The 13,509-nt window shown below is 51.6% G+C and overlaps 1 protein-coding gene across 2 annotated transcripts in view; it reads left to right on the top strand.

The window, feature by feature from the left end:
• Window positions 1–13,509, top strand: part of CLPB (ClpB family mitochondrial disaggregase) — an 84,015-nt gene that overhangs the window by 16,631 nt on the left and 53,875 nt on the right. For both annotated transcript variants that reach the window (XM_071811587.1, XM_065835084.2), the window contains exons 3-4: window positions 496–582; window positions 9,995–10,098. In XM_071811587.1, coding sequence (XP_071667688.1) covers window positions 496–582; window positions 9,995–10,098 — 191 coding nt within the window. The remainder of the gene's footprint in view (window positions 1–495; window positions 583–9,994; window positions 10,099–13,509) is intronic.

Here is a 13,509-nt window from a genome sequence, read left to right as displayed (position 1 = left end):
GAAAAGTGCAAAGGCCGAGAAAATTGTATAGAAAAAGCACCAATGGTAGCTTGTCGCCTCATATTTTTGGGGTTCTGGTTCTCATGTTGTGCAAGAAAGCTGCAAAATGCCTCGTGTTGCCAGGGGCTTTGAGCTTGTTCTGAAACCCTGATCCAAACCTGTCACCAGATGGTAGGTTCATCAGCATTGCGCTGCTGGTTGGTTCTTCGGGTGTTAGACTGAATAAATAAATAAAAAATAAAGCAAACAAGGCGGTTGGCATCGCAGCATTTGCTTGTTATCACCCACCAGTTCATTCCGATCTGGGAGCCGATGAGAAACTGGGTTGATTGAGCTTTCTGTGTCGGATCATCTGGGCAGCTGTGAAATGACATTTCTGGTTTCCATCCGTAGCTCCAGCCTGCTGGGGATGCTATGATCCCAGATTCTATAATTCTGTGAGTTTATGATGTTTTCTCCGCGTTTCCTCCCTGAACGTGTCTCTCGTCCCTCCAGGCTGTTGGAGGAAGGCGCAGACGTCAACGCCCGGCACAAGCTCGGTTGGACGCCTCTCATGGTGGCGGCGATCAGCAGAAACTCCAGGTACGTTGGCCTCAGCGTTCCCCATCGATCAATCACGTCACAACCACCCCGCGTTCTCCTAAAGTCACGCGGAGAATTTCCATATATTTCGGGGCTGTTTTGGGATGCGTCATGGAGCTAAACCCGAGGGGGCCGTTTCCCCGTGACAGATGGAGGTAGGTTCTGCCAACCCGACGAGGTGACGGTGCCGTTCCACGGCAGATTGTGGCCTCTGCTGTGTCCCCTAACCTTGAGGTGTCACTGCGGGTCGGCACTTTGCCACCCCCGCCATCCGAAACCGCTGCCGCGTCCCTCCGAGCCTGTGGGGCCATCGCTGGCTCTTTCATGCTTGGCCTTTCTGAAGCAAAAAGGCTGAATGCTGTGCCCTCCCGCCTTAGTTCCCATGATGATCGCTGTGGTTTCTTGTAACCTTTTAAAGACACTCTTAAATATATTCAGTCTACAACTAAATTCAATTAGTTTTTGAGTTGAGGAGAAAGGAGGAAAAGAAATCCAATTTTGGGAAACGCGGGACAGGCGGGAGAATGAGCTTTGATGTTACAACCTCTCGGGGACGCTTGACTTAGTCACAAGTTCATAAGCAAAAAAGCCTAATGACTTGGGAAAACACAGGATTAAAGCGGCGCACAAAGGCCGAATATCCGCTCTCGGGCGACGACGCTTCGGCTCCGTGTGCCGAGTTCGTGTGTGGTGCCAACTTTGATGTGCGCCGGTGACAAGCTGAAAGTCCCGACCTCCTCGGGGAGCTCCTTAAAGCGGGGGGTTCGGGTCTGTTTGTTGAACTTTGATGTCCCCAGCAGCAACGGGCCCCCGTTTGTTTGTCCCTCGGCCGAGGGCCGGGCCGCGGAACCTCCCACCTTTCCCCGCGGACAATGGTCACCGATGGAGTGTGACGACTGGTGACCATTCCGAGTGACCGGCGGAGCAGAACGGGCGACTCGCACAAAGCGAGGAGGAGACGGGGGAGAAAAGTTGGTCGTGCTGCAATAATTACCTAAAATCAGGCCTAAAATCAGGTAGAAATGCTAATTAAAACATCTAAACGCTAACAGGCGTTCAGCACCCTCGTTAGGGACCAGCAGAGCGATAACGACCGTGTGTCTTATTCAGGTACCTGCCAAAACAAAAAGGCTTTAGGCTGTGTTGGGAAAACGCTGTTTGTCTTTCCCACATTTTGGATGAATACTGACTTTTAATTGAAAATTAAGAAGCCCTTGAGTAGCCGACGCTTGGTAGGACTTGTCTCCAACAATCTAGTGGAGGAGTAATGAGATATTTCATGGAGGTGAAGATGAATGGCTTGGAGAATTTAAAGTTTCAAACATTTCTTAGCATTTCCCTTCCAAACACAAAGCGCCTGCTGGTTTTCTGCGTCACTCACAATCCTTTTCCTTACATTATGTAGGGAATAAATGTGACCTGCTCTGCTTTGCAGTAGGATGCAGGATTATTTGGATTTCTGGAGTGTGGCCTCCGTGTAAAGAGCAATGATCTAAAATGGGTTTATCCAACCACAGGAGCTGATTTGGGGGATTATAAGTTGTTAGGACTCATGTCCCAGGGAACAAGCACCAGGAGCAGAGGAAACGGCCTCAAGTTGCGCCAGGGGAGGTTGAGGTTGGATGTGGGAACAATTTCTTCCCCAAAGGGCTGTGGGGCATTGGAACAGGCTGCCCAGGGCAGTGCTGGAGTCACCATCCCTGGAGGGCTGGACAGACGGACACGAGGTTCTCAGGACATGGGGCAGGGACAGGGGTGGGGAGCGGTTGGACTCCATGATCATGAGGGGCTTTTCCAGCCAAAATGGTTCTGTGATTCTAAGAAAGGCCTTGAGGTGCTGGAGCGAGTGGAGAGAAGGGAACGGAGCTGGTGAGGGGCTGGAGCACAAGTGTGATGGGAGCGGCTGAGGGAGCTGGGGGGTTCAGCTGGAGAACAGGAGCTGAGGGGAGACCTTCTGATCTCTGAACTGCCTGAAAGGAGCTTGGAGCCAGGGGGGTCGGGCTCTGCTCCCCAGGAACAAGCGCCAGGAGCAGAGGAAACGGCCTCAAGTTGCACCAGGGGAGGTTGAGGTTGGATGTGGGGAACAATTTCTTCCCCAAAGGGCTGTGGGGCATTGGAACAGGCTGCCCAAAGTGATTTTCAGACTATAATTTCGGTCTCTGCCGTGCTGTCACAGATTTCTGTGCCCTGTCCTTTAGCTTTGTCATGTTTCCCAATTTTCACAGCCCTCGCTCTGCCAATTCGACACCTCCAGTCCATATGTTTAATTACATTCCAGAGGTGCCGCGTTAATGCCGCTTGGCAGTTGCCGCCAGCTAGGGGATGAAATCCCACGTGCCGTCTGGGATGTTCGGCTCTGTCTTTACCTTCTACAACAAAACAACGTTCTCTTCCTCTTGCAAATGTCCCGATGGTTATAAAAGTAAAGGGAAGTAAGCAAACGCTTCCCCCCGGCCTCTAATTTGGGTGTTTGTGTTTTTAAACCACTTAATTAATGATGATATAAAAATACCGTGTTCCTTTTAATTAACTTATTACCTTCTTTCAGACCCTCCCTGAAGCATCGGTGGATTTTCTTCTCATTCTTTTTCAATGTGAGAGGGGATCCAGGTCCCAATTGCTGGGATAATCCAGGTTGTAAGCGGGTTGTGGATGCAGATGAAGGTTTTACGCTGTAACGCACCTTCCCCATCACGTTTTTCACTTGGAGCGACTCCAGTTCCCTTTGCTTTCTATTCCTTGTGCAAACCTGATGCTCTTCTGGATTTCAAGGCTTATTTTAAAGCGGTTTCTTAGTTCTCCTGGAAAGACATTGGTTTTAAAAGGGAGGATTTATGGTCTGTGCGAAAAAACGCTGCTAGGGGCTTCTTTCCCTTGGCTGCACCTGCTGCCTTTGCACATTTACCGTATTTATAGTAATTAAGTGTTAATTAAATGCTCACCAAGAGCTTTGTGGGCTTTGTGCCGTTGTTAAAATCAGTACAAAGGCATCATAAATTAAAACCCAAAGCGGCTGGGACCTGAGCAGGCTCAGCATCTCTGCGTTTATAACATGGTGACCTTTTCTGCCTACAGCTCCTCTGTTTTCCATCGTTTCAGCAGAAATAAAGTGGTGGGAAATACCGAGTCATCCTCTCAGCCCCTTACAGGGTGGAGAAATGATTGTGCGGGAGGGGAAACTGAGGCACGGAGCAGCAGGGAAACCCTGAGCGCGGCGGGGTGAGTTTGGGCAGGTGTAAAGCACCAGCACCATGTTCTGCTGCGATGCAGCTGCTCCGGGGGAGTCAGGGCAGGATTTTAGGGTTTGCAAAGTTCTGCGCATGGCTCAGGGGGAGGGAGGAGCAGCCGCTGTGCTCAGGGATGATCTGAGAGGTTGGAACCATGGAACCATGGAATTGTTGAGGTTGGAAGAGACCCTTTAAGATCGAGTCCAACCGTTCCCCCAGCCCTGTCGCTGCCCCATGTCCTGAGAACCTCATGTCCGTCTGTCCAACCCTCCAGGGATGGTGACTCCAGCACTGCCCTGGGCAGCCTGTTCCAATGCCCCACAGCCCTTTGGGGAAGAAATTGTTCCCACATCCCACCTCAGCCTCCCCACGTCCCAGCTGTCAGCGAAGGGGTGTTGGAGAAGCCTCAGTGTCTTGGATCGAGCCTTCAAAATGTGCCGTCAGCACAGCTGAGAGCTCCGTTTGACTCCTCAGCTGTTTGACAAGAAGCACTATGGGAACATGCGCTTCCAAACGGATCCAGGTATCTCCAGAGAACTCTGAACGAGCTGCCTGAAGTGAAAGGAGTGAAAGAAGCCAAGAGGCCAATGGTTCCTGGGGTGTGTGAGGAAGAGTGACCAGAAGGTCAAGGGAGGTGAATCCTCCCCCTCTGCTGCCCTGTGAGGCCACATCTGCAGAACTGGGTCCGGTTTAAGGACGAGGAATCACTGGAGAGAGTCCAGGGAGGGACACAAAGATGCTGAGGGGTCTGGAGCATCTTTGTGATGAGGAGACACTGAGAGAGCTGGGGCTGCTGAGCTGGAGAAGAGAAGCTGAGAGGGATGTGATCAATGATCAATAGCTCAGGGTGGGTGTCAGAGGATGGAGCAGACTCTGTTCAGTGGTGCCCAGCGCCATGGTGAGGGACAACAGGCACAGACTGAAACACAGGAGGCTCCATCTGAACATGAGCAGAACCTTGTGTGCTGGGAGGTGCCAGAGCCTGGCCCAGGCTGCCCAGAGCGGGTGTGGAGTCTCCTTCTCTGAGACATTCAAACCCCCTGGGATCCTGTGTGATCTGCTCTGTGACCCTGCGTGAGCAGGTGGGTTGGGCTGAGGGGTCTCCAGAGGTCCCTTCAACCCCAGCCATCCTGTGATTCTGTGAGAGAAGTCCCACGGAACAGATGTATGTACCTAATATAGGTTACTAGACAGCACCAGTTAATCACGTCATTGCCTATAGACAGAAAACAGGTCACCATTCGCTATAAGTCTCAGAATGCACCCACCAGACTATGACTCTGCGTGGCATTATTACCAGTATAAACCATCTGCACAGCAGCTTCGATGCACAAAATCGAGGTCGGCGTGAAAAAGGCACAAGCCCCAGCAATCTGCACCAAGGCAGAGAGCGAGATGCTTCTCGATGGGACCGTGCTGGGCCAAGCTCTGCTGGTTATGGCTCCACACGCACCCCTCTGACCCACAGCTCTTCCATCTACAGAGAGAGAGAGAAGGGAAAGTGGAGCTAAAGCACAGAGAGGAGTCACTTGTCATCGGTCATTGCCAGGAGGAAGGTTTTGGGAACCAGAGGTGAGACCACACCTGGAATATTGTGTCCAGTTGTGGCCCCTCAGCTCCAGAAGGACAGGGAACTGCTGCAGAGAGTCCAGCGCAGCCACCAAGATGCTGGAGGGAGTGGAGCATCTCCCGTGTGAGGAAAGGCTGAGGGAGCTGGGGCTCTGGAGCTGGAGAAGAGGAGACTGAGGGGGGACTCATTCCTGGGGATCAATATGGAAAGGGGCAGTGTCAGGAGGATGGAGCCAGGCTCTTCTTGGTCACAACCAGTGACAGGACAAGGGGCAATGTGTACAAACTGGAACACAGGAGGTTCCACTTAAATATGAGAAGAAACTTGTTCCTGGTGAGGGTGTCAGAGCCTGGCCCAGGCTGCCCAGGGAGGTTGTGGAGTCTCCTTCTCTGCAGACATTCAAACCCGCCTGGACACCTTCCTGTGGAACCTCAGCTGGGTGTTCCTGCTCCATGGGGGGATTGCACTGCATGAGCTTCCCAGGTCCCTTCCAACCCCTCACATTCTGGGATTCTGTGAAAGGCAAAGAGATGCAGACCTGAAGATGGAGGAGGGAGGAGAAATGGTGTTCAAGACGTCAGAGCCGCAAATAGAAAATGAAAAAGAGGGGGTGATGTGGGGAAGAGCTGCGAGGAATCGGAGGCTGAAGCCCCTGATTACAGGGCAGGTGTAAACACGGTCCTGGGGAGGCGCATCATCTGAGACAAAAGAAGAGAGAACAGGGGCTGGGGTGCCCACAGCAGCTCTCCCCAGCCCTCCTGCACCTGCGGAGTGTACAGGGAGTTAAGATGGAACCACACAGGAGATCTCATAGAATCATTTTGGTTGGACGAGACTCTCAAGGTCATCAAGTCCAACCATAACCTAAATGTGACGTTAACCCATGTCCCTAAGACCCGTGACTTCTCCCTGAGCTCGGGACAGCTGTGTGTAAAATCACTTGGAGGTGTTTGCATTTTGCGGATAACTCCCGGTCGTGGGGATCACCAGACTTCTTGGTTCACCTACGCCAGCCACCGGTGTGCGGTCCGGCACCCCTCCTGACACGGCCCCAATCACGTCCAGCCCCCTCGTCATTGATTTCCCCACCGCCTGGGTAGTACATGGGTATTTATTTATTTAATGATATGTTGGTCCAGCCATTAAAAGCAGAAAGCTCCTTTTCCAATCGATCGAAGTGCCCGGCGAACTTCAGTTAAGCGTTGTCCTCTGAGTCATCACTGGGGTCAGTTTAGATTTATATTCACGCTGGTGAATAGGCTCTGCCTCTAATCTAATGAAAACTTGAGCAGCAAATTAAAACTCAGCTTGTTGGGGCTGTTGAGCACAGGTGAGTTATGGGGCGAAACCTCCCTTCTGGAGCTGCTCAAGCTTTCCATCGCGTCCCTCTTGGTGTCTGGGGTCCTCAGCACAGGACACACATGGAGCTGCTGGAGAGGGGCCAGAGGAGCCCCAGGAATGATGCGAGGCTGGAACAGCTCTGCTGGGAGGACAGGCTGAGAGAGCTGGGGTGTTCAGCTGGAGAAGAGAAGCTCCGGGAGACCTTAGTGCGGCCTTTCCGGACTTAAAAGGGACCGAGAAGAAAGATGGGGACAGACTTTTGAGCAGGGCCTGTTGTGACAGGACAAGGGGTGATGGTTTGAAACTGAAGGAGGGAGATTCAGGCCAGACATGAGGGAGAAATTGTTGTCCTGAGGGTGGTGAGAGCCTGGCCCAGGTTCCCAGAGAGGTGGTGGCTGAACCATCCCTGGAGACATCCCAGGCCAGGCTGGACAGGGCTCTGAGCAACCTGAGCTGGTGAAGATGTCCCTGTCATGGCAGGGGGAACTGGGGGAGCTGGGAAGGTCCCTTCAACACAAACCATCCTGTGATTCCATGGTTCTATGATTACTGGACCGCGCTTTGCGACTGTCATCTGATTTTCCAAGTCCCTTGCTCATTCCAATGACATTCACCTGCTCGATGCTGACGAGCGGTTACTCTGTGTTTCAATGGGACCGTTCGCTCTCCTAAAGGCTTATTTGCTTCAGTGCCCCATTACCTGCAAATTGGCTGCGTACGATCAATAGCTGTGATTCAGAATGTCTGGCTGGTGTAGAAGTGCCCAGAGGGGACAACACATCCCAAAAGCAGGAGGTGAGATTGAAAGGTGCTGGGACAGGGAGGCTGAACGTGCAGCGCCTTGTTCTCAAACCAGTGAGTGCTTCCTACAGAGCTGGATCGCAGCCCCAAACGGGGCCGGGCTTCGGGAACACATTTCCCAGTAAGAGATGGTATCTGAGTGTATTAAACTGGAGCCTCCAAGATACATGATGAGCTAAGGGAATGTTTCTTATCGCTGGGGGGAGACGGTGTGGAGGGTCATTAATGGGGCAGAGCGGTTCTGGCATCATCTCCATCTTCCACTCTTAGGCCACCTTGCATCCAGCATTTGTGGTCCTCAGATAAGCTCTTAGTGAAAAGAGAGAAATGCTGAAGGTTTCTGGAAGTTCAGGCTGGTTGGAGAGGTTTGAGTGATAGAGTGAGCTCATTTCTGATGAGAAACTTCTCAGGAAGCTGGCGTCGGACAGCAGGTGAGATGATCCCCCCTCCTTAGTACTAGGCCTAACCCATCCGATATCTGACTTGACCATGAGTGTGGAGCTCAAACCATTCGAGAAGATCAGAAACGGCCTCAAGTTGCGCCAGGGGAGGTTGAGGTTGGATGTGGGGAACAATTCCTTCCCCAAAGGGCTGTGGGGCATTGGAACAGGCTGCCCAGGGCAGTGCTGGAGTCACCATCCCTGGAGGGCTGGACAGACAGACATGAGGTTCTCAGGACATGGGGCAGGGACAGGGCTGGGGAAGGGTTGGACTCCATGAGCTTGAGGGGCTTTTCCAACCAAAATAATTCTGTGATTCCACGATTCAGTGTAACGTGCTCCTGACTACGCTGAAGTTCTGAAAGATCGTAGGTGGTCGTTGCTGTTTGACAAATAAGATCCATCACGTCTCAACCTAAATATTTTAGAATTCTAGAATATAGCTATAAATGAGCTCTTGGCTCACATGGCAAGAGGGTCTCCTGGCTCCCAGCCCGTGCTTTGCTCGCTCCAAGTCACTTTGTGCGTGGCGAGGAGCGTCCCCGTGCCGGTAAGGAGCTGGCCTCTGGTCAAAGCATCAAATAACCACCTTTTATTCCGCTAATGCGTTTATGGAGTAAATGGGAGAGGAGCTTCAGTGACATTCTAAATGCGACTTGACAAGACACAGCCTGCAGATACGTGTCCGGCAGATGCGGCGCACGTCGCTGTCAGCCCGTGAGCCGTGTCAGCGCTGATGAATGCTAACGAACGAGTTACTGTCTGGTGCTCATGGGAAGCTTCAACCCTGCAAAAAAATCAAAAAAATTAAGAATAAAGCGGCTTCAAGCTGCTTTTGGAGCTTTGAAGTCTAATTTGGCCTGATGAGTGTTTGGGTGTTGGCGTGGAGATGGAGGATTTTCACACAAAACCGCGTGTCCGTCTGTCCTGCTGCAGCATGTTGGGAACTCGCAGGTCTGGAGACCGAAAACCTCGTCCCAGCACACGGGAAAGTTGTCGTGTGGGATGTTCTGCTCGTGTTGCTGGTGTCAGGGAACACACGGGAACACGGCCTGAGCTTGGTGAGGGGTCTGGAGCATCTTTGTGCTGAGGAGACACTGAGAGAGCTGGGGCTGCTGAGCTGGAGAAGAGAAGCTGAGAGGGATGTGATTAATGATCAATATGTCAGGGTGGGTGTCAGAGGATGGAGCAGACTCTGTTCAGTGGTACCCAACGCCAGGGTGAGGGGCAACGGGCACAGACTGAAACACAGGAGGCTCCATCTGAACATGAGCAGAACCTTGTGTGCTGGGAGGAGCCAGAGCCTGGCCCAGGCTGCCCAGAGCGGGTGTGGAGTCTCCTTCTCTGAGACATTCAAACCCACCTGTGTGATCTGCTCTGTGACCCTGTGTGAGCAGATGGGTTGGACTGGGTGATCTCCAGAGGGCCTTGCAACCCCAACCATCCTGTGACTCTGTGAGCTATTTGGTGTCCTGCTCATAGAACACGGTTAGAAACTGCGTATATAGAATTCACTTAGCGTGAGTCCGTTTGCTTGGCGTAACTTCTGCAAGCCAGGACCCTTCGAAAGGGCTGTGGGGTATTGGAACAGGCTGCCCAGGGCAGTGCTGGAGTCACCATCCCTGGAGGGTTGGACAGACGGACATGAGGTTCTCAGGACATGGGGCACAGGGCTAGGAACGGTTGGACTCAATTATCTTGAGGGGCTTTTCCAACCCAAATGATTTTGTGATTCTGTTCTGTGGATTATCCTTTTCAGTGAGTCAGGGTGACCTTGGAGCCCAGATCTGCCAGGATCTGTCCCTGCAGTGTCACCCCTGTCCCAAGCGCCTCCCACATCCAATTGGTTTCATAATATGTCGGTGCAATTGTTTCTGTTGAAATATTCAATTGTTAGTGTTGGTTTGACTTTCCCTCTCTGGCTGGGAATGTTTGAGGAGGCCTCGTCAAGCACCATCTCCCTTCTCAATCTCCAAAAGGTTTTAATTACCCATTAGTTACCTCTGCCTTATTTTCCTTCTGATCTCTAACAGCGTGGTGAAGATCCTGCTCGCAGCGAACGCAGATCCAAACCTTGGAGACGATTTCACTAGCGTGTATGAGACCGCCAAGGAGAAAGGCCTCCATTCTCTGGAAGGTAGGACGGTTTATGTGCACCCACCAGCCTTTGCTTTTCAGGTCCCAACATTTTCATTCCTGACTTTGAAATGGAAATTCGACCTCATTTTTGTTTTTAGAGTTAGCTTCAGCTTCCATTTAAATGCACAGTAGCTGATGGTACGTGGGTGAGTGTGTGTCTGAAGATGAGAAAACATTATGTAGATGTTTATGGCAAGCAATCCTTCAACATTCTAGAGAGAACGTCATTTTATATAACCAGAAAAGAACACAAAGTCATCGATAGGAGCATCATCCCGTTGACCCACGTGCAGGCGCTTGTTGGGGAGGAGGAGGGTTCACAGCAGCGTGTTCCAGTTGTCTTAGTCTAGATCTTATAAGTAGATAGAATCATAGCCTGATCAGTTTGGGTTGGAAGGGACCTTCAGAGGTTATGTAGTCCAAACCCTGCAGCGAGCAGGGGCATCTTCACCAGCTCAGATTGTTCAGAGCCCTGCTCTGTTTTTTCAGAGCATTTTAAATTCCCCAGACTGTTTCCACTTTTGATGATGATAAACGGTGGTTAAATTTTCTTCCTTTTGTGATTAGCGATGGAATCTCAGGGGGGATTATCTGGATTCTCAGTGCCCGAAGAGGCCAGTTGCATGTTTTGGAGGTGGGGAACAATTTCTTCCCCAAAGGGCTGTGGGGCATTGGAACAGGCTGCCCAGGGCAGTGCTGGAGTCACCATCCCTGGAGGGCTGGACAGACGGACAGGAGGTTCTCAGGGCCATGGGGCAGTGCCGGGGGTGGGGGAACAGTTGGAATCCATGATCTTGAGGGGCTTTTCCAACCAAGAGGATTCTGTGTTTCAAGGATGCTTCTGCTCCCAGGCTCAGGAACACTGGTGGGACATGACCCCAGAAAAAGGTCCCCGTTCCAGGAGCCTCTTTCCCATCCGACCTGTTCCAGGTGTCCCCATCACCCTGCCCATGGCTCAGCACTCCCAGGACCTCCTGCATTTCTGTGCTTTGGCGTTAACCCTTTTCCTACATGCTCTAAGGAGAAAATTGGAGGAAACCCCCGGTTGTACAGAACCTCTCCTTGCCCTGCACCAACAAGGCCAAGTGCCGGGTCCTGCACTTTGGCCACAACAACCCCCTGCAGCGCTCCAGGCTGGCACAGAGTGGCTGGAGAGCAGTCAGGCAGAAAGGGACCTGGGGGAACTAATGGACAGGAAGCTCAACAGGAGCCAACAGTGTGCCCAGGTGGTCAAGAAGGCCAACGGTGTCCTGTCCTGTATCCAAACCAGCGTGGTCAGCAGGACAAGGGCAGTGATCCTTCCCCTGTACTCTGCACTGGGGAGGCCACACCTGGAGTATTGTGTTCAGTTCTGGGCCCCTCAGCTCAGGAAAGAGATTGAAGTGCTGGAGCGGGTCCAGAGAAGAGCAACAAAACTGGGGAAGGGACTTGAACACAAGACCCATGGGGAGAGGCTGAGGGAGCTGGGCTTGTTCAGTCTGGAGCAGAGGAGGCTTAGAGGTGAGCTCAGCACTCTCTAGAACCACCTGAAGGGCAGTTCTAGCCAGGGGGGATTGGGCTCTTCTCCCAGGCAGTCAGCAATAGGACAAGGGGGCAGGGGCTTCAACTCTGCCAGGGGAAATTGAGGCTGGAGATGAGAAAGCAATTCTGTGCAGAGAGAGTGGTCAGCATTGGAATGGCTGCCCAGGGAGGTGCTGGACTCACCGGCCATGGAGGTTTGTAAACTGAGATTGGCCATGGCACTTAGTGCCATGATCTGGTCAATGGACTGGAGTTGGACCAAGGCTTGGACTGGATGATCTCTCAGGTCTTTTCCAACCCAGTCCATTCTGTGATTCTGTGATCTGCAGAGCCAGCAACCCCACGGCAACATTATCCATGGGTCTTCCTGTGCTTTTCCCCTCCCCGCTAAGAGCCGAAAGCTGCAGAAAATCTAACGCAGGTGCAATATTTGAACCTTTCATCAAACCCAGGTTGAGTGAAGAAGATGAATCAGCGCGGGGACGCTTTTGACAGGGCGTTATTTTATTTTCCAAAGCTGGGCGCTCTCATCCCTCACCGTAACCCACCCGCACAACGGACCTGAGCGAGAACTCGAATACATCAGCTGGCTGGAGCGGCGGATGCAAAATACATGAAACAACATTACCAAAATGAACAATGGAATGCCAATACATAATGCATGTACAGAGACTTTATTTAAGACAAAGTATATCAACCAATGAAGTTAATTGTTTTTGTCTGCATTCATCCCTCTGTAATGTTATATATTTTTGGGGTGAAGAAAAGATAAGGCCACTCGGTAAGAAGTTGCATTAATTCTTTGGTTGACATGTTTTATTAAAAAGAATAAATTCAGTTGCATTTTTAAAAAGAGAGGGAGAGAGGGCGAAAACTGCCTTTGGTTTTGACTTTTTTTTCCCTCCACCCATTTACATATTTCGTGTATAAATATTTTTTCATAAAAACATCCAAATCGAGAGGGTACGCTCCACAAACAGCGCACAAAATATATTACAGACATTTATATGGATGGCAGGAAGGGAGACAGAGGGCTGAAAATTTCCAGGCACCCGGTGATTGATGGTAGACGAGGCTTCCCCTGACGCTTTATTGAGTTTCCGATGATTATCTCTCTCTGAGACATTTTTTACAGATGACGGCCGAGCTGTCACAACGGACCATGGGGGAAAAAACCCAACAATAATAACACTTTAATCTCTTTACTGCACTGCTCCCTAGTATCTCAGATTCATCTTCCCTGACGCACGCAGTTCATTATCCTGCTCCTCCCTGGGTAGGAAATGACGACAAATAAATAAATATACATACTCACCCTGCATGCTTGGAGAAAAGACCCAGGAAAGGAGAGGAGCCAGGGCATTAATTGATCTTCCTGCAGGTTCTGCGGTTCATTAGCTGGGCGAGGACGGCATCGGGTGTTCGCTGCGGGGGTTTTTTCTCTTCTGAACTTTGCGAATCCACTGGAAATCACAGAATGGCCTGAGCTGGAAGGACCCACAGGATGATCGAGTCCAAGTGCTGTCCCTGCAATGACAACCCCACAGGTCACCCCGTGTGTCTGAGGACGCTGTCCAGTCTCTTCTTGAACACTGTCAGGTTGGGCCGTGACACCTCCCTGGGAGCCTGTTCAGTGTCCAGCACCTCTGGGGGAAGAACATTTGCTTCATGTCCCACTGACCCTCCCTGGCTCATCTCCTGCCATTCCCTGGGCTCTGTCATCGGTCACTAAAGAGAAGAGTGTGGCACCTGCCCTTCCTCCTTCCCTCACGATGAAGCTGTGACCACGATGAGGTCTCCTCTCAGTCTCCTCTTCTCCAAGCTGAACAAACCCAGTGGCTTCAGCCGCTCCTCACACATCTTCCCTTCCAAACGCTTCACCAGCTTC

This window comes from Patagioenas fasciata, chromosome 1 (genome assembly GCF_037038585.1).
Source record: "Patagioenas fasciata isolate bPatFas1 chromosome 1, bPatFas1.hap1, whole genome shotgun sequence".
NCBI classification, from domain to species: Eukaryota; Metazoa; Chordata; class Aves; order Columbiformes; family Columbidae; genus Patagioenas; species Patagioenas fasciata.
Note: the sequence above shows the minus strand (reverse complement) of the source record. Positions and strands in the feature narration are given on the sequence as shown.